The sequence below is a fragment of the Silene latifolia genome, chromosome 11 (genome assembly GCF_048544455.1).
Source record: "Silene latifolia isolate original U9 population chromosome 11, ASM4854445v1, whole genome shotgun sequence".
Lineage (NCBI taxonomy): Eukaryota > Viridiplantae > Streptophyta > Magnoliopsida > Caryophyllales > Caryophyllaceae > Silene > Silene latifolia.
Window position 1 is genome coordinate 423,728 of NC_133536.1, and position 25,201 is coordinate 448,928.

Genomic DNA, 25,201 nt, shown 5'->3' on the forward strand with positions numbered 1-25,201 from the left:
TGTAGTTCATTAAAAAAAAATTGTATATAATAGATGTACTCATGTACATTAGTAGAGAGATATATAGTACGGTTCGAAATCTAGAGAGACGGGCATCATGTAGACTTGTAAAACGGGTTGAACGGGTGGGTTAGGGTCCAGTAATTTTTGGTCCCCCTTGAGGTAAAATAAGGGTCAAGTGTATTTTATTTATTCGGATTACATACAGGTCTAATACTCAAAGTCTATATGGGTTTAAGGTCGGGTTTCTTGATGATTTGGCTAGTGGATCGAGGTAACAATAATAATGTCATGGCACGCGGTTAGAGGTCATAAGGTGGCAATATTTATGTGGCATGTAGTTTGAACTGAGGTGATGAAGTGGCATTGATGCATGACATGGTTGGCTCACAATTCCATGTGATGAGGTGGCAGTAATGACATGGCATATGGTTCGATTCTGATGAGGTTGGAGTGATAGGTTTGTAGCAATAAGTATTTTGGTCAGATTATACTGTGTTGGGTCAATTCGGCCTCGAGTCATGCATGGGTTCTAATAATTGTGATTAGTCTCCTTCAAATTTGAGACTTATTGTACAGTATATGGTCGGCAACAATGCGTTCATGGTCCCGTGGCTTAAGTAGTCACCTTTACTATTCTTGTTTTTGGTTTTTTATACATCCAAATAATCATCGAGCTCAATTATTTTTGTTTTCATAATAGTGTCCTTATTATACAAATCGAATATGATTCATGGGTGAACTAAAAGATGATCGAACTTAAAAAGTTTTCTACACATCCAAATAATTGTCGAGTTCAATTATTTTTGTTTCCATAACAGTGTCCTTATTATACAACAATTGGTCTCCTTGTGATGATTTTTACTATTTTGGCGGATATTTTGTGAGTTAAAATGGTAACAAAATGGGTTAGTGGAGAAAGGGGACCACATGAATAGTGTTGCAGAGAGAGAAAAAGTGGGTACTTTGTGAGGTAAAATGATATCCGTCACTCAAGAGTGACGGATATGTGCCGTCACAAACAAGAATTTGTGATTATACAAATCGAATATGATTCATTGGTGAATTAAAAGACGATCATTTTTTAGTTCACAATAGTATCCTTATACAGTAGATAGCGAATCAGCAAGTGAAGTGTGGGACACAACTGACTCCGAAGGTTAGAGACCTTAGAGTAACATGCATTCACAACAATAATTTACAATCATCGTACCTTATCACCAGGTCTTGGTTCACATCAAACCTACAATGATGCGGAAATTTGAAAGCCCCTCTAATAATTGTGATTGGTCTCCTTCAAATTTGAGACTTATTGTAAGGTGTACAGTATATGGACGGCAACAATGCGTTCATGGTCCCGTCGCCTGAGTAGTCACCTTTACTATTCTTATTTTTACCAGAACATCACATGGTTTTTCATACATCCACATGCTTTTTCATACATTCAAATAATCTTCGAGTTCAATTATTTTTGTTTTCTTAGTACCGTCCTTATTATACAAATCAAATATGATTTACGGGTGAACTAAAAGACGATCGAACTTATAAAGTTTTTTACACATCCAAATAATCGTCGACTACAATTATTTTTGTTTTCATATTAGTGTCCTCATTATACAAATCGAATATTCATGAGTGAACTAAAAGACCATCGAACTTAAAAAGTTTTCTACACATCCAAATAATCCAAGAGTTCAATTATTTTTGTTTCCATAATAGTGTCCTTATTATACAAATCGAATATGATTCACGGGTAAACTAAAAGACGATCGTACTTCAAAAGCTTTTTACACATCCAAATAATCATCGAGTTCAATTATTTTTGTTTCCATAATAGTGTCCTTATTGTACAAATCGAATATGATTTATGGGCGAACTAAAAGACGATCGTACTTAAAAATTTTTTTACACATCCAAATAAGCTTAGAGTTCAATTATTTTTATTCTCATAGTAGTGTCCTTATTATACAAATCGAATATGATTCATGGGTGAACTAAAAGACGATCGAACTTAAAAAGGTTTTTACACATACAAATAATCTTCGAGTTCAATAATTTTTGTTTCCATAATAGTGTCCTTATTATACAAATCGAATATGATTCATGGGGTGAACTAAAAGACGATTGTACTTAAAAAAATTTGTACACATCCAAATAATCTTCGAGTTCAATTATTTTTGTTTCCATAATAGTGTCCTTATTATACAAATCGAATATGATTCATGGGTGAACTAAAAGACGATCGAACTTAAAAAGTTTTTTACAAATCCAAATAATCCTCGACTTCAATTATTTTTGTTTTCATAATAATGTCCTTATTATACAAATTGAATATGATTCACGGGTGGTCTAAACTATAACTTAAAAAGTTTAAAACTGTAATAATCCTATATATTAAAGCAACAACCATAGAGCCTACGTGTTGCTCTGTGGTTAAAAGTCAATATGTCAAAGGCGGTTTTTAGTATCCTGATTTTTAGGCCCCATGTTCTGTATGTGAATTAATTATCCAACATCTTTTGTTGAATTAACTCCTTTATGTATACCATTGACATTTGACAATCAATTACTCCTAATAGTACGGAGTAGTAGAGTTTATAGTTTTATTTAAATAATTAAACATTAATGGGTAAATATTTATATTTAAAATTAACAAAATCAACAAGTGAAAAAATTCAGTTTATCAACTTAATAGAGCATAAATAACCGAAAAAATAATAATAATTTGCTTATAATAGAGCAAAAATTACAAAAAAATTAACTTGCTTATAATAACCAATATTTTTTTTTAAAATAAAAATACCAGGAAAACATATAACTAAAAATGTAATTTAAAAATACTTGAAAATAATTAAAGAGGAGTGAAAAAAATTGTTGAATTGAAATTACGTGAATCAGATATCCGATTTAAAGTTCAAAATTTTCGATGTGTGATCCGAGGAACTACGGATATATCTGATTGTTGATATCCGAATATTTACCGAAATAATCAATTGTTAAATTTTGTTAAATAGTAACACCCAGACATATTTCGATAAAAAAATAAAAAATTTACCGAACTCGAATAATATAGCCATAAAAGACTATAAATAAAAAATTTATCGAAATCGAAAAATTATGGAAAAAATTTATGAAGGATCAAAAGAAAGGGGGATTGAGAAATATAGTGTTTAGCTGGTGTTCCGATGACGGAAAAACGCGGGAAACTGACGGAAAAATAAAGCCCATACTGACGGAATTTCCGTCGGTATTTCAATTTACTGACGGATATTCCGTCAGAATCGTGGTCGACTTATTGCGTCATAGAAACTCTGATCGACGGAATTTCCGTCAGTCTACCAAAACACTGACGGATATATGACGGAAAATCCGTCTTTATTTTTAGGTCAAAAGTGACGGAATTTCCGTCGAGCTTTTTTTGTATTCATCGACGGAAATTCCGTCGGTTGCGTCTGACACGTGGCATTCCACGTAAGATTCTGAAATCAAAATAACAGGGGGTAGTGACGGAATTTCCGTCAGTTTTATCACTTTACTGACGGAAATTCCGTCAGTTACGGTGACACGTGGCCTTTTCCTGTTAATTCTGGAAAAATGGAGAGGGAAAGCAGTGACGGAAATTCCGTCGGTATTTTAAAATTACTGACGGAATTTCCGTCGATCTATTAAAAACAAAGGCACGGAAAAACTGCTGCTTGCCACCCACGATGCGTTTTTGCATCGTTTCAAATCTGACTTCCGCCGACCCACGATGCCTATTTGCATCGTTTCCAATATAAACAAAACCTGCAAAATACATCCAATCGTCGACCGCCAAGCGGGAATCCATTTTCACGTCGACCGCTAATGCGGGAATCAATAGACAACAAAAGAGAAGGGGACGCAAATTGTTTTACATAAAAACATAGTCAAATTTGTACATTGTCTTACAAATTAAACAGAGAATTGTTTTACCATGTCTTTCATACTTACTAGACGACAATACTAACTAAACTAAAGTTCTAACCTAAAGGCTCTAACCTAAAGGCTCTAACTTAAAGGCTCTAAGTGTTTATAGGGTCAATAAAACTACCACCAATACCTCCAAACCCGTCATCACCACCCCCAAAGTTATCCCGTCTATGTGGAGTAAATTGTGAACATGTGTTTGGGGGTTGAGATGCTTGCAAATCAGCCCAAGCCTTTCTCATTGCCGCCATTTCTTCAGCCTGTTCTTGAACCTGTCTTTCAAGAGCAACTCGAGCGGCTCGCTCATCATTCATTTGGGTGGAAAGCTGTGAAATCATGCTAGGAGCATAAGACAAAGACCGTCGCCCTTGACTTTGTTAGGAGGAAGATCATACCATATTTGGGCCCCCGTAGGTCCTGTCCCAAACATCCGGTTCTTCTCGTCAAATCCTCCTACTGACCTTGTAGTAGGCCTCAATCTCGTCGGGAGACTGTCCAGTGTGGCAATGGTGGCTCATCTCCTCTGGAAATCATTTTGAAAAAAATAGAAAATCGTTAGAAATGATATATATATATATACCTATCTTTATAAGAAAGAGATTATCGTTCTTTGTAATAAAAATAAATATTAAATTAAATTCAAGAATTTACCTCAACATCAGCCGCTCGAGGGTTAACCCACTCGCCCTTCTTATTTTTCTTCGTCTTCATGAACATCTTGTGGGGGTGGCCTCTTGACCCTGAAATTATTATGGAAACAAGTAAAATCAAGTATATTTTTGTCAATCATATATATTAACCACTTTTTAAAAGCAATAAAAACAATACTTACCAATTCCTTGAAAGCATCGGAGCAACTCTTACGACCAAGAGTGTGGGTGCCCAATGCTTTCCCATCTTTCCCACCCGACTTCCTATTTGCCGTGTTGACTTTCGAATGTTTGGCAAAAGTAGGATCATTAGGCCTATTCTTAAGGTTCTCCAACCAAGAAACAGGCACCCACTTTGGCGGTTTCTTGTTATATTTTATTCCATTGATAAGAGTGGTAATCCGCCTCGTTACCCTCGCCTGCCACTCAGGAATAGGATCATACTCAGGATCGATGGATCTTACATGAGTCTGTTTCAAAAAACAAGTGTGAAATTAGTTATATAAAACTTAAGAAAATTATTATAAACTTAAGAAAATTATTATTGAAAAACATAATTACCGCAAAGTAATTCCACATCTTCCGACGCTGTGCGTTACTCGCTTCACCCCACCTAGTGAAGTACTCATCTCCAGTGTTACAGGTGAATGACCAAGTAACATATTTCTTGATTGGTTCGTCATCCCACCTGAAAAACACATAAATATATGAAATTAAAACTGTAAATGTTAAGTTTTTTTAAACTTAAGAAAAATTAACATAAACTTACCAATAATGATCTGGCCGAGCACGGGCCTCTGAGAGAATCACCTGCATGTTCTCCTGTCTTTGTGATGGAAATTCAGGATTTTCCTCATCCTCAACCTCCTCGTCCTCCCGATTCCGTTGAGATGCATTTGCCTTACTATTGCTCCCAACCATACGGCGAAAAAAGTTCGGCATAATTCTTTCGCATGTTAACAATTTAAATCGTTAGTTCAAAACAACCATTTTCGCAGGTATATATAAACAATTGAAAAAAAACACTATGGAAGACTCGTGAACTAATTACCACTTGCCTCTTCTTTAATGCATTTTATTGGGTGAATTGAGAGGTTTCTTATAACCAAATCTTGAAAATTGAAACACACTATTGATGTTAAGTTAAAACGACATGTATAAAACAAAAAACCAAATAGCTTAGAACGACAAGTAATAAAAAACGGAGGGCATATTTTATTGAATGTTTAATAATTGTACAATTACAACTAGTCCTCCTCACTATCACTATCACTACAAATCAAAACAGTTCATCTTCCGAAAAAAGCACTCCCACTTCTTCCTCTCGATTCCTCATTTTCGTATCTAATAAGTTCTTCAACTTCATCTTCATCCCCTTCTTCTTCGACGTCTCTGTCATATTCCCCTTGACCTCTTTCCACTGTCACTTCGTATACATCTTCATCATCTGTATCTTCCAACAAAATCGGTGAAATTGAGTGATCATTCACAACCACATCTTCTTGAAAGACACTTTCTTCAATAGGAGCATCAACTTGTGATCTTGCCTTGGTTTTAAAAACCGCGGACCACTGAATACCTTGATTACCTTTCTTAATGGTTGGATAAGGAGCATAACAAACTTGATCGACTTGAAAAGCTGCCACAAATGGGTTATGTCCACGAAGTTTTTTTTTCTCGTTTACATCTACAAGTCCATAAACCTTATGGATACTAAGTCCTTGTGGGGAATTATCAAGCCAATCACATTTAAACAATATAACCCTATAAACCCTTTGCCCGGCATAATAAGAAAGCTCAATTACTTCATTTAGGGTTCCATAGTAGTCCAACCCTTCAGTTGAATTCACAGAAACCCCATTGCTTAACGTAGACTTCGAAACATCAACTCCCTCCTTATAAGCTCGAAACTTATAGCCGTTGATGGAATACCGTCTCCAAGACTTCACCATGTTACTAGGACCCAATGCTAAAGCTATTATTAGATGATCCTTCAATCTATGAACCTATGAATAAAAAAATGCTAATTAAGTTGTTATATTTTTTTCAATATCTAATAAGAAATCTAAATGTATCATCACTTACTTGATTTCGGAACCATTTCGGAAAACTTTTCTCATGTGATGCCCAAACATCATCAGAGGATGTGACATCAGGAAAATTGATTTTGATATGTGCCTCAAATTCCCTATAAGTAGGGAAAACATGTTTTAGTTATGTATTAATTACCTATAAATTCGATTTAATTTGATAATTAAAAAACAATTGATTAATGATGAAGTATTAACTTACTTTTCATAAGTATCTAAAAAATCTCCACAGTTCCTTAGCACATAAAAATGAGCTTCTTCATACTCTTTCTCGATTAAGTACCCTCGTATACATTTTTAGGTTGTAGTTCCCATGTCATCATTGAATAACTCGGGTAACTTAGATTTCAATTGGTCATCGGAATTTACACCAACATCTAAGTCTTTTGCTTTTGTGTCAATGTGATCTTCGAAATAAAAAGAACAGAAATTTGAAATTTCCTCTAACAAAAAAGCGTTGCATATTGAACCCTCCACCCGAGCTTTGTTGCCAATCTTTTTTTTTATATGATTAAGAAATCTCTCAAATGGATACATCCATCGATATTGGACAGGTCCTCCAACTTTTGCTTCATAAGGTAGGTGAAGAGGCAAATGCTCCATGGAATTGAAAAAAGACGGGGGAAATATCTTCTCTAACTTGCATATTATCTCCGCAATGTTTGACTCTAGACGTTCCATAGAATCAACTCTAATCGTAGAAGTACACAGGTCTCTAAAAAATTGGCTTATCTCGGTTATTGCATTCCAAGGACTGTCGGGAGCAACTCTTTCAAGGCAACGGGGAGTAGTCGTTCCATAAAGACATGACAATCATGACTTTTCATGGAATGTAACACCATCTTTTTATGGTCAACACACCGACTCAAATCTGAAGCATAACCATCCGGGAATTTTAAGTTAGCAACTTGATCACATAGAGCCTTTTTCTCGCGTTTGATAAAACAAACCTAGATGATGTGTTCCGTTTATAGCAAAGTTCATTAAAGTCTTCTTTACCCTTAGTGTCAAATTTAGTTTTACCTGGTACATCCATGATGGTGTTGATAAGCTGTTCAAAAAAATTTTTCTCAATGTGCATAACATCCAAGTTGTGTCGAATCAGCAATGTTTTCCAATAGGGAAGTTCCCAGAATATGCTTTGTTTCCACCAACCTTCATTCTGATCTTTCAATCTTTTCAATTCTTTATCAAAAGCATCAACTATTTTAGGCAAGTCTTTTACGGATTCCCACACTTCATCACCCGTTAGTTTGGATGCGGCTATGCGATTCTCAGTTTTTCTGTTTTTAAGAAAATGCTTACAATTGTCGCGGAAAGGATGATCAGGTGTTAAGAACTCACGGTGACAATCAAACCAACAAACCTTTTTGCTATTTTTAAGCCAAAAAGATCTATGATCATTTTCAGGACAATAAGGACATGCACGATATCCACTTGTGGACCAACCAGAAAGCATGCCATATGCCGGAAAATCGTTGATCGTCCACATTAATGCAGCCTTTAATTGAAAATTTTGTTTCTTAGAGACATCATAGGTGTCCACGCCGGTTTCCCAAAGTTGTTTCAACTCTTTGATCAACGGTTGGAGGAAAACATCTAAATTTGTTTTCGGATTCTTAGGACCGGGAACTAGCATGACAAGAACAGAAATTTTCTCTTCATGCATAACCAAGGAGGTAAGTTGTACGGAGTCACAATCACGGGCCAACAAGAGTATTTCGTCCCAAAGCGCCCAAAAGGTTGAAATCCATCCGTACACAAACCTAGCCTAACATTCCGGGGTTCACTTGCAAAATCTGGATGCTCTCTATCGAAATGCTTCCACGCTTCTCCATCACTTGGATGTGCCATTGTCCCCCTTTCTCTTAATCGAGAGTTTTTGTAGTGCCAACTCATCTCACCTGCTATGTGCTTGGTTGCATATAGTCGGTGTAACCTTAGCGCAAGCGGAAATAAGTTATTGGTTTACATGGAATTCGCCTCCCACTTGAATTCTTTTTACCTTTATACCGAGATGCACGACACTTTGTACATTCTTCAAGATTAGAATTTTCCTCCCAGAAAAGCATGCATCCATTGATACATGCATCAATCTTTTCATGGGGAAGTTGGAGTCCCTTCAGAACTTTTTTAATCTCATAAAAATTGCGCGCCATTTGATTTTCCTTTGGAATTATGTCACCAACGAACGACACAAAACTATTAGCGCATCTAAGAGATATGTTGTTCTCACATTTGATTGATAACAACCTAGCAGTTGCTTGCAACAAACTCATATCACTTCCCTCAAACACCGGTTGTTCAACTTGCTCTAACATTTTAAAGAACGAAGAAACTTGGGGGTTCGGGGTTTCATAACGCACTTCTTCATCGTCAAGGTCATCAGGATTAAGTCGATCCTCCAAAATTTGGTCAACGGTATCACGCAATGCATTTTCCACGAACTCACGGTAAGGATTCTCACTAGCATTTGTACTAGGTAGTTTCTCACCGTGATACGTCCATACATAATAATTATCGGCGAAACCATACGACCAAAGATGAATTTGAACATCTGCTTTCCTTTTAAAACCTAGGTTTTTGCATTTCTTACACGGACACCTCATTTCACCTAAATTCTTGTACTCACTACTTCCCTCCGCGAATTTAATAAACTCTTTCACCCCCTCTGCATATGCTTTCTTGGGTTTCTTTTTTCGTCTAATCTTTCATACATCCATTGCCGTTCTAATCTTTTCATGTTATTATATATCTACACATTTATATATATCATTAAAAAAGATAATAACCTAACAACAATCAAAATCAAGCATAATAAACAATAATTTAACATTTTAACCAATATAAATATTGTATTTCTTTGAATTGGGTCCTTATCACTCCAACCTAAACCCATCAATGTACGTTTTAAGTCACTAGCAAACATGTACTTGTGATTTATTAATGAGAAAAAAATTCGGCAGCAATTCCCATCCGTTCTCCAAATACACAATATAGAATAAATAATTACTCTACATATGCATTTAGAGAACATTAAAGGAATTGTCACCAAACTCTTTTCTCATTAACAAATCACAAGCACATGTTTACTACCTAAGTGACTTAAAACGTACAAAGACGATCCCAAACGGGGACTATTCAAAAATTACTCCTAGTGAGTAATTTTTGAACGGATACTAGGTCAATATGAACAATAATTTTAACAATATTAAAAACAAAACATACAACAATGACTACTTTTTCAATTAACAAAAATTAACATGATTTACTTTTCATTTTACATATCTAGTCTAATTCATATTTATTCTAATTAACATTTAACAATAATCTAATTTTTAATAATAAAATTAAATATCTATCTTAACTCAACATGCATACATTAAAAAAAAAAAAAATTATAACTAATAATCTAAATTAACAATATACATTAACAACATACATCCGTCACAATATTGGCTTCTATCCTAAGTCAACATGCATCAACATCAACCCTTTCACAATTCTGACGGAAATTCCGTCAGTAGAAACCTCGACGGATTAAAACAATAACTAATAATCTAAATTAATTAAACTAATTAAAAGGAGTAATACCTAATTAACTTGACAAAAAAAAAATGAAAAAGGAAGTGGCGGCTGGCGGCGCGGGCTGGGGGCGGCGGCGGCTGACGGCGGCGGCTGGCGGAGGCGGCGGCGGTCTACTATTAAAAAAAAAAAAAAAAAAGATAAATAAGAAAAGGATGAAGGAGAAGGAAAAAGATAAAGGAAATAGAAAAAAAAAGATAAAGTTAATTACCTTATAGTGATGGCGACGGCGTGGTGGTGTTGGTGGTGGTGGTGGTGGCGCCGGAAGTGGAGGAGGGTGGTGGTGGTGTCGGGTTTTAAGGAGGTAAGGGGTTAAGGCGATTTTAATTGATTTGGGGGAATTTTAGTAAAGTGAAGGAGAAACTCGTCGCGTGTTTGATTAATAGAAACCTCGACGGATTTTCCGTCGATTAAGTAGAAATCCCGACGGAAATTCCACAAGTATTCTTATTTAATCGACGGAAAATCCGTCAACGGGTCACTTTTATCAGAAAAATAATGCAAGTATTTGTACACGTCGGTTAAAGTATAACTCTGACGGAATATCCGTCGTATTCCTAAAATTCGACGGAATATCCGTCGTACCACAATCTTGTGACACCTGTCACGCACTACCAACGACTAATAATTGACCAAGTGACGGATATTTCCACAAGATTGGGAACACTTGACGGAATATCCGTCGAGACGCTAAAGTGATTTACAATTTGTAACATAATTTAACGTGCAAAAACCATTGACGGATTTTCCGTCAGTATTAAGACATTATTCGACGGAATATCCGTCACGGTTCTTTGGCGCCTTTGACTTGGTCAACGCGCCAATATATCTTGACGGGATATCCGTCGGGGAAAATATCTTGACGGAATTTCCGTCACACATCCGTCGATAACGCGTGTTTTTCGACGGCCTCTTTTTTCCGTCGGTATGGCGTCGTCGAAGCCGCGTTTTTCTTGTAGTGTATTTATATTTAAAATTAACAAAATCAACAAGTGAAAAAATTCAGTTTATCAACTTAATAGAGCATAAATAACCGAAAAAATAATAATAATTTGCTTATAATAGAGCAAAAATTACAAAAAAATTAACTTGCTTATAATAACCAATATTTTTTTTTAAAATAAAAATACCAGGAAAACATATAACTAAAAATGTAATTTAAAAATACTTGAAAATAATTAAAGAGGAGTGAAAAAAATTGTTGAATTGAAATTACGTGAATCAGATATCCGATTTAAAGTTCAAAATTTTCGATGTGTGATCCGAGGAACTACGGATATATCTGATTGTTGATATCCGAATATTTACCGAAATAATCAATTGTTAAATTTTGTTAAATAGTAACACCGGACATATTTCGATAAAAAAATAAAAAATTTACCGAACTCGAATAATATAGCCATAAAAGACTATAAATAAAAAATTTATCGAAATCGAAAAATTATGGAAAAAATTTATGAAGGATCAAAAGAAAGGGGGATTGAGAAATATAGTGTTTAGCTGGTGTTCCGATGATCTTGAAATAGAAATAGTCTAGCTGCGTAGGTGAGACGGAGTGAAATGAGAAGGGAATTTACTCCGTTGTAGGTCAGAGTTAAATCCTGAGGGTTGTAGAAGAAGATTGATCTTTGAATGAATGAGGAAATGTGAGCAAAGTAGGGATTTTAATTAATTTTGATGGTTGGTCGTGTATTTAAACTAAGGGGTCAATGACCCATGTTTATTATTGGACATGTTTTTAAGCAGTCTATTTTTAATATCATCACCGTACATATTTGTCGCCTAAGAAGTTCAAAAATCCATCCTGTATATTTTATTATTTTTTTATTATAACTAAAATTTGATTGGATAAATAAAAATTTTAAAAGTATACTCTCTCTATCTAAATATTATTTTGCAATTTTTTTGATGACTAGGGACCCTGTGACGCTAGGGTAAACCCACGGGTATATATGATAGCTCGCAAACCATGTATATTACGTAAATTACTCGAGAGTGACGGGCTCAAAATTTACAAGACATAGACCGAGGTCAAAAATACTCCACAATATCAATCACGAAATTATTAGTATATGTACTCTATTTCGCATTTTAGATATACATATACGTTTTTGAAAATATGTGGCTTATAGAACATAATTCAACATCTTATTAATTGAATCATTAATTAATTTTCTTTCTATAAAATACACTTTTTTTTGAGGGAAAATAAACTTATCTTTGCCTATCAGACTAATTGCGTCAGGTTTAAATTTTGACCCTAAATTAAGGGATTAATCAGGTCGCAAGTTATGATTTATTTGACTTGGCCTAAGATAAACGGGTCAAGGCAATTTTTAATAGGTCTAGACAAGTAATATTTTCACAGGCTCATTGTAAATCCGAAATTTTAATAAAACTCCTTTACACAAGTTTGATTATAACGTAGTACTGCGTAATTTTGCACGGGTTCAATAGTTTGACGGTATGATAGTTGATAATATGTTATTTGATATAGTGATAAACGCGTATGTGATAGACTAAATAAGGTTGGCCTAAAGAAATTTCCCAAATATATTGTAAATTATAACAATGTGATAATATTTTATTTTATTTTTCGTATTTTCATTTGATAAGTATGGAGGAATATAATTTGGATGCGAAATGTATAGTTAAAAAATCACGATATCTTTATTATGCCTATAATGATAATGAATCTCTTTATTGCTAATGAATTTATAATTCAAAGTTATAATAGCACCAGTAGGTCTCATGAGAGACCGTCTCCCACTAATTTTGTGGGGGACATAATAGAGAAAAAATGGGATAAAATTATTTTAAACTTACACGGGTTCTACAAACGTGCACTAAATGAAAAGGAGTTTAACAATTTGCACGGGTATGTTACTATCGGACCAATTCACCTTTACAAGTTTGTGGCTATTTCAAGAGTCACAAGCAAAAAGGTTATTTTTGAGTCATGGGAAGTGGATCCGTGTGGTGTGGTGAAGCGGGTAAGGGATGTTATGGAGGAAATTGAGGGAGGGGGCTATGTGAAGAAGGGCAGCCGGGATGAAGCAGGAGCACGGGGAAGGGAGAACGCGAGGAAAGGTTGGGTGGCTCCTCCGGAGGGGTATGTGAAAATCAATGTCGATGCGGGAGTCCAAGAAGGAATGGGCGTGAACTTGGGAATGGTGTGTAGGGATGGCCGAGGTGGGGTGATTTGGGGGGCGACTCTGGTGTTGGAGCAATTGTGGGATAGTCGCATTGCCGAGGCTGTCGCGGTTTTGGAGGGAGTCAAGGAGGCTCGTCGAAGAGGTCATGCGAATATTGTCGTGGAAAGTGATTGTCTTCAAGTGGTGGAAGCTTTGCAGAGATCTCGCCCTGGCAGAAGTGTTTTTGATTTAGTTTTAGCGGACATTTTTTCTTTACGTTCTTCTTTTAACTCTATTGTTTGGTCTTTTACTAGTCGTTTGAACAATGGGGTGGCTCATGCGTTAGCCCATCCTGTTCCTAGAGTAGTTGGTAAGTTTGTGTGGTCGGAGGGTCTACCTTTGATCGCGAACGATGCTGTTAACTTTGATTTATTATTAATGCAGTAGAACCTCCGGGTTTCTCTTCAAAAAAAAAAGAGTCACAAGCAAAAAAGGACTAAGGATTCTGATTTGTGATAATGATAAACGCGTGTCCACTAGAACAAATAACGTAGTTTATAAAGAAGTTTTCGAGAAATTATAGTACAATTTACTTATGATTTTACACTGTAACAGCTTATTGTTATGCTTTGGAATTTTCGTGGAGTTATTGACTTATTGCTGTATTAATATATATACTCTCGATAGATACAACTTTATTATTGCTATATTTTAGATATTTTGGATACATACTTCATATAAAAAGCAACCACTATTAACACGTTTTTCTACAACCACCTAAATAACAATCCCGTGCAATTTGCACGGGTATAAAACTAGTACATAAACAAAAGCAGTGACCATGGTGGCCTGGTGGGGAAGCCGCTGGCATATGAAAACTTTTCCATAAAGTATTTTGGATAGTGAATTAGTGATAGGGCGACATCGGGTGTTGTCTAAATTTGGTGTTACTCTCTCACATAAATTTTTAATTAAAGAGGTCCCCACTCACCCTATATAAGAAGGTGACACCAAATTGGGTGTCACCCGGTGACGCCCTTTCATTTTCGAAGTATTTTTACTCTTTTGTCCTTGTTTTCATTTTTTTCACTTCTCAGTCAAGTACTTAAGGCAAACTTTTTGTTTTTAAGCTATCTTAACATGTGTCCCTACTTTATAGCGATTAGATAGGATACATGTTAAAAAAACACGTCGAATAAATAGATTATAGATTATTACTTAAATCCAATAAGAATCAACTTTTAAGACTTTAACCTAAAATCAACTCTTTTTCTTTCAAGTAGCGCTATCTATAAAGAGGGTAGAAAAAGGGGAAATTATTTTGAAATAAAGTGAGTATAACTAGCAATCAAAATCTCAATTTTCTTCTAAAATACTTCTAAAAATTTAATGAAAATAACATTCTTTCAACAATAACCCAACATTTCTAGTTTAATAAAAATAACTCAACCTTTGAAACTAACTACACAATATAGAAGCGAAATTGTGTGTTCACATATATGGTGAAATTTGTTTTACTAAAAAAAATGACCCCTAGCCTAAATGAAAATAAATAGCTCCTGGATGAGGTCGGTGGTGGATCTAGGGGGGTTAGCAGAGGCGCTCGCTCCTTGGTGGATTAATTTTTTGAAATTTTTATTTGAAATTTTCGAAATTTTCGGACCCCCCCCCCCCCCCCCTCCCCCCCCAAACTTGAATTCTGGCTCTGCCACTAAGGCTTTATTTGGCAAAACTACCTGAAAAGGTAACTAACCTTATTTATTGTCTTTGCTAACTTAATTTCTTAATTAACCTATTAAATCGTCTATTTATCATTCCAATTACTCAATAACCTACTCATTTATTTATTAGTTCGCCGAAGTACTCATTAACCCACCAAATAGTATACGAATCTAACTAAAAATTTATCAAATCTCCATTATCATGTTATGAATCACAACAAATGTTTTTAATGGTAGTTTGTGCTTAGTAAAAGTGATTTGTGATGCTTCTCATATAGGACGGTGAGTCAACATCATTGAGTTAGAATAAAGGCCAAAGTGATAGTGATAAAGTTAGTGGAGAGTTAAACGAGGTTATGATGGAGAAATAAATAAGAAGTTTAGGGGTACAATGTAGAATATAAAAAATTAAGGGGTACTACATAGAAAACCAAAAAACTCAAGGGTACACAGTAGAATTTCCCTATTTTTTATGTAAAAGTTTTACTCTTTTTTGTACTTTTTGCCACAATTTTTCCCTTTCTTACCCTTCCTCTCCGTTTCAAAATTAATCCAATCTTCATCAAATTATTCAATTATGGATTCGAATTCTCATATTGATAATATTAGGATTTATTAGAATAAGGGTTATAATTTGGATTTTCCTTATTAGAATAAGGGCTATAGTCGCCTTGCACAAGATTCTTGTGACGGACTAATCATCTTCGTTAGAAAATTTAAGTTATAATTAGGAATAGGTTTATTATTTTCTCAAGAATTGTGCATTTCAAAGCGGGGGTATCGAATAAACTGAGACAGTAAAGTCAATAACTTGCTTAACGACCATTTGAACAAGAACAATGACTCTAACCGCGATTTTAGTCATGGTTTACAATAAGGGGTTGTTTGGTTGCCTCATAAAAACACAGGAATTCCAAAATCCCATGAATTAGGATTTAAGGCTCTTGTTTGGTTACCCATTTTTTTTTAAAAATGGAGGAATCTAGAGTTCCATAGGAACTCTAATTCCTGTATCATGTGGGAAGTGGCTGACCAAGCCCCCTAGGTCATTCCCAATTCCTGCGTTTTTTACTAGTGATGTTTACTATTCTACCCCTATTAAAAACACACCCATTTCATCTACTTTCTCTATTTACCGCCATCTTCTTCACACGTCCTTTTTTTTCCTCCTGTGCAATCTTCATCTTCACTTCAACGGGTTTTTTTTTTCCTCCTCCCTTTTGCTATCTCAATTATTTTCTTTTGCTACTATAATCTATGGTACATAAAAAAATTAAAAATCATGGAATATTGGTAATCAATTAACCAATTTATAATTGTTAAAGTTTGATAATTGTTAAAGTGGAAACAACAAACCATACGTACAACTTGAGTGAATATAATATGGAGCAAAATGGAATATGGGAGGAAGAATGTGATGTAGATGGAGTATGTATCGAGTTATCTCTGAATAGTAGGCAGGTCCACATCATAAAGTATTTTACCTGTTTTAAGCATTCGACTGTTTTTTATTTTTACTGTATTACATTTTGGATATCTCGAATCTATTATACGTGTTTCGAGTAATGCTTTTCAGAATGTAACTCCTCGGATCAAATTGTCCTATATATGAATTAAGGGTGAAGTAATAAATTTTAGTAAAAGGGTAAAATAGTATTTACAACAAAAATTCATAGGAATTGGGTTATCCAACCAAACAACATACAGGGATTTATTTCATGGGAAGTGTCAATTCCTTGATGGCAACCAAACAAGTTTTGGGTATTTCCCATGAATTACATGTAGAAACTCAATTCGTGTGAATTTCTACTTCCCACATGAAATTAATTCCTCCATGAACCAAACAACCCCTAAATAACTAGTTTTAATCCCGTGCACGAAATGCACGGGTTGTCTTTTTAAATATGTTTTTGAGTATATGGTTGTCGATCCTTTAATAGTTAGCCGTAATTTTTTTTTTATTAAAATTTGAATGACACTGAATTAAAACGATATATCGTGTTAAAGTTTCAAAGTTGTGCAAATATAATTGCACATGATTAATTGTTCAATTGTTCATCTAAATAAATAGGTATTCAAGAGTTTTGTTATAGTGAATATCAGCCGTTTAAATATATAACAAATATCCAAATATTTATTTGTAAATAAGATTTCCTTGTTGCTTATTTCGATAATAAATTTGAATTATAATATACGTAGTCTATTTTTCTATTTGTTCTAATCGTTTGTTTGTCTCTTTTATTTTTTATGAAGGGTATTTTAAGCAAATGCAAATTCTGAAACGGAGGGAGTATATAATTTTAATGTCACGTCATTGTTGTATGATTAAATTTTTTATAATTATTTTTATAAAAGATTAAATTAACGAAACTGAAGTCTCAATTTGTAAACCGAGTTAATGATCTACCCTCGTAAATAAATCAGCCCAAATGTCGACACCGTATCCGCTAAATACCAATCAAATAAAACAAAATCATCACAAATCGAGTTAATGAGTATAAAATTTATCCGAACCAAATAAAAAGACATAATCTTTGAGTAAGTCTCCTTTAAAATGGATACATCTTTTTAATTATTAAAATTGGTTAAATACCATCTCACTTGTCTATATAAGACAAATCTAATGTTATTCCCTATGCACTCTAGTCTCTACTTTTGTTTTATTCTAACTATACTTGACTTGTCTTAAGATAAAAACGGATATTATAGATTTTAGTATTGTATATTATCTCAACTAAAACCGAGCTTTGGTATTTCTGAGTATTGATTTTTTAATTCTTATTTCTTTTTTTTTGCATTTAGTATTTTATATGATATTTTGGTTTTTTTATATATATTTTTAGTTACTTTTACACTAATCTTCAATAATTATGATGTCTTTAAGTCTTATTAAAAAATTTATTTTTACATTTAATGATTGTTGTTTTTGAAGTACTTTTTCATTTTTTTTTTGCTTCTTGAAATGTATTTTCTGATATTTTTTTTCCTAATAAATGAGTCTTTTTTTACCTTTTTCGATTTTAATAATTTTTCACTTTTTATTTAATGTTTTTCTTGCATATATTTCGATTATTAATATTTTAATATCATTATAGTTATTTTTTTATGCAAGAATTTGCAGATCTCCCATTTACTTTATTGTTTACAAATCTACCATTCAAGTTAAAGACGATATAAATTTTGTGATCTTATTTTGTTTATTTCTACAATTTTCAAATTCGTGGTCTAAATTTTTTTATTTTTTTTACGATTTTTTTTTGCCAAGGAATGCTATTTTATTTTATTTTTATGTTTTCTACCGATTTTATCAACCAAAAATAAAACGATTTTCGATAATAATTTTTTTTTATACTTTGTTCTGATTATATTGGTAATATTTTAGGAAATATAATTGTATTACCTATGATTCTACATAGTTTGTATGTGATTGTATAATCTATAGTTTTATATAATTCCTATAAATTAAGATCATAAGATAAACTATGATTCTACATAGTTTGTATGTGATTGTATAACCTATGATTCTACATAGTTTTCGAGAAATTAATTCAAGATTCTTTGATGCGGGTCCCACATTAACTATTTATAAAAAAAAAAAAGAAAAAAACTGCATTTGATGACGTGGGTGAATATGGATGCTTTAAATGTTTCTGTATTTATAAAGATAAGATTGTAATACCGCTTCATAAAAAAAAAAAAAATTAATCGCTGATAATAAGTAGATTTGGTAAAAGAAGGAAGGATTTGTATTTGGTACTAGGCTAAGATGAAGGGATACAATATTGTGTGGATATCAAAGAGTTTTGAGACTTATAAATAGCTGATAGTAGTGTTGCCTCAAAGGAACACAAAAAATAAAGTTATACATATATTTAAAGAGAGAAGTTTAAAAAAAATGTCATTGTATGAAATAACAGCATTTTCACTGAATTACACTGGTCCAATTAGAAATTTGACTCTCATAACCTCGGGTTACTTGAAATATGATGAACGAGAAGTGTATAGCCCCACGGCCAAGTTTGGTTACGAGGAGGCTCGAGAGGGCTTTGGCCGTGGAGTTCACTTCCGCTGCCTCCACAATAACAAGTACTTGGTTAGGTACTTTTTTTTATTATAATTAATTACTCCGTATTTTCTATTATCTTTCTCTATTTTATTAATGTGTAAAGTAGTGTATGAGGTTGTGCCAAGGAAATACGCAAGAAAACGATGCCTACTAACCATTAACTTGTTAGACATATGACTGCCTCGTACGAGTCTAATTTACGTCCAATAATAAGAGACGAGTTTAATGAAATTTTATCCTAAAATTACTAGCTAGTTATTTACATTTAATTTCTTTACAAAGACCAATCAAGGTCGAATGAAGAATCAACTATGAATATTGACAATGGATTACAATTTTTTTAATAATTATTTAACTATAATATACGGGCATAGACCATGGAAAAAACAGGTCGGGTCAGGTTTACAAGTCGGGTCAAATTTTAACACGTCCTACACGATATAATCCATCACCATATTTACACAGCTGAAGTTACACAATTGGATGAAACAATAACATTACCAGCATATAATTATTACTCAGTTTGTAAATTCCCAAATTAAAAGGCCTGGTTTAAAATGATATAATGACATACGGAGTACTAATTTGGCAAGTTCTCATTTCAGACAGACTTTTTCCGTCTGAATACTTTTTCCGTCTGAAATTAAGACAGATAAAATATAGTCATTTTCAAATAAAAAGTCATCATTCAATGATAAAACTAGTATAGATCACACACGAATGCGCGGTTTTTTAGATAGAAATATTAAAGAAAATACGAAAGTCATAATTGTATTAATTAGTGGAAAGAGAAAGTTTAGTACAATTTAGTTGTAGATATAATATAATGAAAGCCCAATTATAAATATGATATAATAAAAGCTTAATTATAGCCAAATTAATTTAGGCGGAAAAATTTAGAGATTTGTCTAGTTTAAGGAGATATTGCCGCCTGAGTTACAACTAAAATTGTTCACATTTTATTCCAAAATTGTTCTACTAACTTTTTAGTTTTTATCAAAAAAAATGATCGCATTTTATTGTAAACGAGTCACATTTTCCCCGTCTTAATTTCAGACGGAAAAACCCGTCTTATGGAAGACTTAGGTGTGCAATTTGAAACTTACTACGGAGTAAAACAAAATGATTGACGAGAAGCTGTAAATATTTTCTTGTCAGGCAAGCGAACAGTGACTGGATAACCGCAACAGCTACCGAACCGGTGGAGGAAACAAATCGTCGAGACTGTACTCTATTCCGATTGAATATCGGGGCCAATGGTTCAATGTCGTGGACCCACGTCAATTCAGGACGAACTGTGGCCATCGTTAGCTCAAATAACTTAGCTAATGGCTTCTATCTAACCATAAGTACCTCTGGCATTAGCAGTGTTACATGCACCCCAATCGACGTTGAACGAATTATCAAACTTCCCAAAATCGTCGTGTTCAAGGGCGACAACGATAAGTATTTGATACAAAGTGACCAAATGTCGTTCGCTGGGGATGACCGACACAGAAAAGATGCGTGGTTCGAGACGTTTCCACTCAACAATGGGGACGTGCGTTTCAGGTCTGTTCAGAATGGCCAGTTTTGGAGGCGAGACGGTAACGGCTGGATTCTGGCTAACTCGTTCAGCACCGATACCAATACTGCGTTTCAGATTGCTCGTCTTGGTGACAACACCATTGCGCTCATTAACCGAGGTAACAATAGATTTTGCCAAAGGATGCCTGCTACTAGCGATCAGCTTAAGGCCGAGGTCGATAGTGGAGTTCGGGAAGCCGGGCTTTCTGTGGAGGAGCCCATTGTCGACAGGTACCGTACCATAGGATTATTAATAGTTTAATACAGTTAGTCTTCCTTAAGACGGAGCTATCGTCTTAATATAACATACTCCGTATTGACCGTATAAGATAAATATTTTCTCTGTTTTTGTCTTATTCATCCCACACGGACATACTTGTCCTGTCTTAACCGTAACAAATATTCTTATTTAAGACGAGTTTATTATTATAGTGGTGGAGCGAGGGGAGCTAACGGGGGCGGTTGCCCCGCTGAAGTTTGAAAATCTCAAAATTTTTGGTTAAAACTTTCGAATTTTTTCGAGACCCCCTTATAATATTTCCTTTCGCCCCCGCTGCCTTAAAATCCTGGCTCGCCAATATATGTCTTTTAAGTTTAAGACGGGTCAAATAATATGAATAAGACAAAAACAAAATGCATAGGGAAAAGCAACAAATTTGCATGCACAAGTGGAATAATACTTGACCCGTTTTAATGTTAAGACGGATACATCCGTGTTAAGGGAGACTAACTGTAAGCATAAGACGGATATCTCCGTCTTAAATGAGAATTTGCCTTATTGAGGTTGTTTTGACTTTGTCGACAGGAGGATCGAGGTGGAGTACAGGCTTGATGACGCTAGGGTGTTTGGAGAGCGGCCTCGCTCGTGGCTTTCACAGGTAGCCTTCAACGCTGCGAAAGAAGGGGAGTTAGAAACGACCCTAACCATTACATATACCGAATCTTTGAGTTTCTCATTCAATGTCACCACAACTGTGTCTACCAATTTGACCTCCACAACCACAGTTGAAGCTTCGGTTCCTCTCATAGCTAAAGGTTCGCAATCTATAGAAGTCTCAGCTGGAATCGACGTTGAGACAGGGTTCGGTAAAACAGAAGACAAAAGCGAGAGCTATGAATTTAGTTGTAAGGTACTTGTACCTCCTGGCCAAAAAAGGCGAGCACGAGTTTTGGCACTTGAAGCCAAATGTGATGTTCCGTTTACGTATGTACAAACTGATGTTCAGGCTAATGGTGATATCGTTAGGACTAACCTTCAAGATGGTTTGTTTAAGGGAATGAATGGTTACGAGTTCCATGTCCAAGTCTATGATCCCGATCAACCCACTACCGTTATTTTTGATGAACCTGTTGCCACACGTACCCTGCCCGATACTTATTCAAGGTAATTAAGCCTCGATTTCTTGAAACATTTTGAAATCGAGGCTTTATTGTTATAGAAGATTTTCTATGAATAACACTTTCATAATGCAGGGAAAAGATATACTTGAAGAAAAATTGATGGACACCATACCGACACCTATAACTTGTTAAAGTCGGAGAAAGGTTGTTGGTAAGTACTTCGTAAAATTAAAATGCTCTGTCATCACTGTATAACCTAGTGGCGCCATCTCATTTTTTGTCTCATCATGCAATCAAAATAATTAAATAAATGATGTCACTTGCTCGTATTAGTTTACAAGTGTTAAAGTCTCGTTATGTGTAAACGTATGATTAAATCGTGTTTGTTTCGTGCTTTCGTGTCATGCCTTTCGAAACAGGAAGCCTTTCAGCTTCCGGTCAAGTTTACAAATGAATATGGAAGAGGATGTCAGCTAAGTATGAAGGCAAGATTTGAAGAAATAATGGGACCTTGGCAGTTTAGGTCCCTTAGATTGTTGCTTTTGATTTACTGTTGTAAATTTTCTTTCTTTGGATTTGTGAAGTATTTTACTTATGTTTTTTTTGTTGTATTTCATCTAAATAAAACAAAACTACTTTTCGAAAAAAAAAACACGTTTATAACTTATGTATAAGCAAACCAGTGGAATATTAATAATAAAATGATCACAAAAATCCGTCTCATTATTTCAGATTAAAATGACTGTCTAAAACAAAAATTTGGCATGTTTCTATGCTTAAGTATGAAGTAGATAGAATTAGCTTGAAGTGTCGAACACTTGTCGTATAAATAATTTGACTGCCGGCCAGCTGGTTGCATTGCATTCGTGCACCATGCTTGCCAATAAAAAGAGTCCTAATTAAACTTGGCATATACAACAACACACACAAACAAGTGTGCGCAGTGGTGTTGGCTATTGTGATGATAGTCACCACACTCGAACCCGTTACTGCTGTTCGTCAATTTACTCCCTATCAAACATAATGCCTAATGATGCCTACATAGCACCCCTTAATACCTGCAAAGATAAGGATGAAGTGTGCGCAGTGGCGTATCTAGGGTCTGGACATAGGGGATGCAAAAAAAAAATTAACAATGATTTGGACGACGGAAACTAAAATTTATACCAAAAAAACTAGTGAAGCTAAAGTAACATATTATATTAAAATAAATTTAGATCCAAAAAATCCGAGGAGATATAAATTAAAGGAAAATGAGATGGCGACACCGGGTGTTACTCAATTTGAGTAACACCCGGGGTATTATTGTAATTTACTTAGGTAATTTGCTTTCCCTCTATCAAAATTCGAATTTCGAACTAATTAATACTAAAGGGTAAATTAGGAACTTAGCTTTAATTAACTAATTTAACAATAGTGATAATAATAAATTTTAAAAAATTATGTTAAAAGATTCTGTGCGATTTTCGGGTGAGAAATTGGTGGAGCATTACATGTACATTATTGATCCTTTTAAGTAGTCGTGGATTACTGGATTATGAGTAATGATTTCTAGGGTAGCCTTTAAATCTTTAATTACCTTATTTTTTTAGTCTTTAATTACCTTGTTACAGACTTACAGCGACATTTGAGTTTTACGTGAGTTCCCAGTGAGAAGTGGGTAAGATGCATTTTAATAAATTTTATTTTGTTAATTATAATAAATTATATTTCATCCTTCGTTCGTACAATTAAACATACCTTAACACTTACGAAACTATTTGAGTAAATTTTCATAATGTATTTGTCGTTTCATGTTTGATACTAGAATTCTTTTTTTTTTTTTTTGTTAATTGGTAAACTATGATTTGATGATGAAGACAAAAATGTGTTTGTTATGATATGTATTTTGTATAATATAAGATATATAATTTAGTTTTAATTATTATAATTTATATTTTATTTTATTGATATAATAGATTGAGAATTACGATTTTATCCCTACGATATTGGCGCAAAATCAAAAATTACTTTTTACTTTTTAATTTTTTTCTATTATTTTATTAGGGCACCCGGTGTCGCCCTAGCACTTCCCTAAATTAAATAAAAAAATTGTGAATTTAATACAATAGGTATTTGCAATTCACTACTCACAATTATAATTACGTAACAAAGTGTAAAATTGAATTAAACGAATGCATTAAATAAATCGCAAAAAAGAGTAATAAAGGCAGACATTTATGAAAAAGTGAAAAGAAAGACACTTACAAGAGTCGAACCCAGGACCTATAGAGTAAATAGTGATGAACCTACCGCTGCACCATTGGAGATTTGGTTATATTTAGCGAAACAAATATCGGGATTTCAGGGTATAATACACGATTTTTGAGATTTCAGGGTCCCGGAACAAAACATCTGTAAATCATAAGAACGGTTCCTCGGGTCAGATAAAGCAGCTACACAAATTTTGAAAAGAAACAGAGGATATTTAAGTGTGACGGTACGCGATAAACGAGTCTTGGACGAAAATCAAGTACTCCTTAAAAATAGATGAATATTTCTTATTTAGGGCTGAAAATCGAATACGATAAGTCGATAACTCATGAAGCGACCCCTTACCTATATACCTGGCAAAATGGGTCAACGGGTCGGGCTCGGGTCGGGCCAATTCGGGTCGGGTCAATTCGGGTCTCTCGTTGAGTTCAGGTTAATTCGGGTCGGGACGGGTCTTTTCGAGTTTCGGGTCTGTTTTGGGTTTGTTGTCGGGTCTGTTTCGGGTCAAGCGGGTCGGGTTGTTTCGGGTCGGGTCATTTTCGGGTCAATGTATAAAGAGAAATATTCATTTCAAGTCTTTCCGGTTCAATTAGAATTATATTTTGTCGGGTCATTTTCGGGTTTGGTGGTTTCGGATCGGGCCAATACGTGTCAAGAAAGCTCGGGTCATGTTCGGGTCGGGTCAATTCGGGTTTTCGGGTCACTTCGGGTTTCGGGTCAGCTTTTTCCGGTCGGGTTGCTTTTGCCAGGTCTACCTATGGTAGATAAACTAGGGAAAAAGAAACATGACTCGGTACGAGCTCCCAAACGACACAATTTTAAGTGTATAATACACAGTTTTAGGGAT

At 34.5% G+C, this 25,201-nt stretch overlaps 2 protein-coding genes across 3 annotated transcripts; one reads left to right on the forward strand and one right to left on the reverse strand.

The window, feature by feature from the left end:
• Positions 1-4,462: 4,462 nt before the first annotated feature.
• On the reverse strand, positions 4,463-5,571 carry LOC141612545 (uncharacterized). The gene is made up of 4 exons (XM_074431358.1): positions 5,368-5,571; positions 5,160-5,286; positions 4,781-5,068; positions 4,463-4,471 (listed from the first exon to the last, which is right to left on the reverse strand). Exons 1-4 carry the CDS (start codon positions 5,538-5,540, stop codon positions 4,463-4,465), a joined length of 597 nt encoding a protein of 198 aa, XP_074287459.1. The 5' UTR covers positions 5,541-5,571.
• Positions 5,572-18,965: 13,394 nt separating this feature from the next.
• LOC141610541 (uncharacterized) lies at positions 18,966-22,753 on the forward strand. Of its 2 annotated transcripts, none has more exons than XM_074428661.1 (5): positions 18,966-19,226; positions 20,353-20,991; positions 21,566-22,144; positions 22,234-22,312; positions 22,521-22,753. In XM_074428661.1, exons 1-4 carry the CDS (start codon positions 19,024-19,026, stop codon positions 22,259-22,261), a joined length of 1,449 nt encoding a protein of 482 aa, XP_074284762.1. In that variant the 5' UTR covers positions 18,966-19,023; the 3' UTR covers positions 22,262-22,312; positions 22,521-22,753. The 2 variants fall into 2 exon arrangements, with proteins under 2 accessions (XP_074284762.1, XP_074284763.1); XM_074428662.1 differs by having other exon boundaries at positions 22,525-22,753.
• The last annotated feature ends 2,448 nt before the right edge of the window (positions 22,754-25,201 follow it).

Excerpts from the sequence above, each read along its gene's own strand:
- LOC141612545 (XM_074431358.1), bottom strand. The coding sequence starts at position 5,540 with ATGCCGAACTTTTTTCGCCGTATGGTTGGGAGCAATAGTAAGGCAAAT. Across the intron at positions 5,287-5,367 it reads GCTCGGCCAGATCATTATTG|GTGGGATGACGAACCAATCA; the intron begins GTAAGTTTATGT and ends TGTGTTTTTCAG. Across the intron at positions 5,069-5,159 it reads AGATGTGGAATTACTTTGCG|ACTCATGTAAGATCCATCGA; the intron begins GTAATTATGTTT and ends TTTTTGAAACAG.
- LOC141610541 (XM_074428661.1), top strand. The coding sequence starts at position 19,024 with ATGTCATTGTATGAAATAACAGCATTTTCACTGAATTACACTGGTCCA. Across the intron at positions 19,227-20,352 it reads AATAACAAGTACTTGGTTAG|GCAAGCGAACAGTGACTGGA; the intron begins GTACTTTTTTTT and ends TTTTCTTGTCAG. Across the intron at positions 20,992-21,565 it reads GAGGAGCCCATTGTCGACAG|GAGGATCGAGGTGGAGTACA; the intron begins GTACCGTACCAT and ends CTTTGTCGACAG.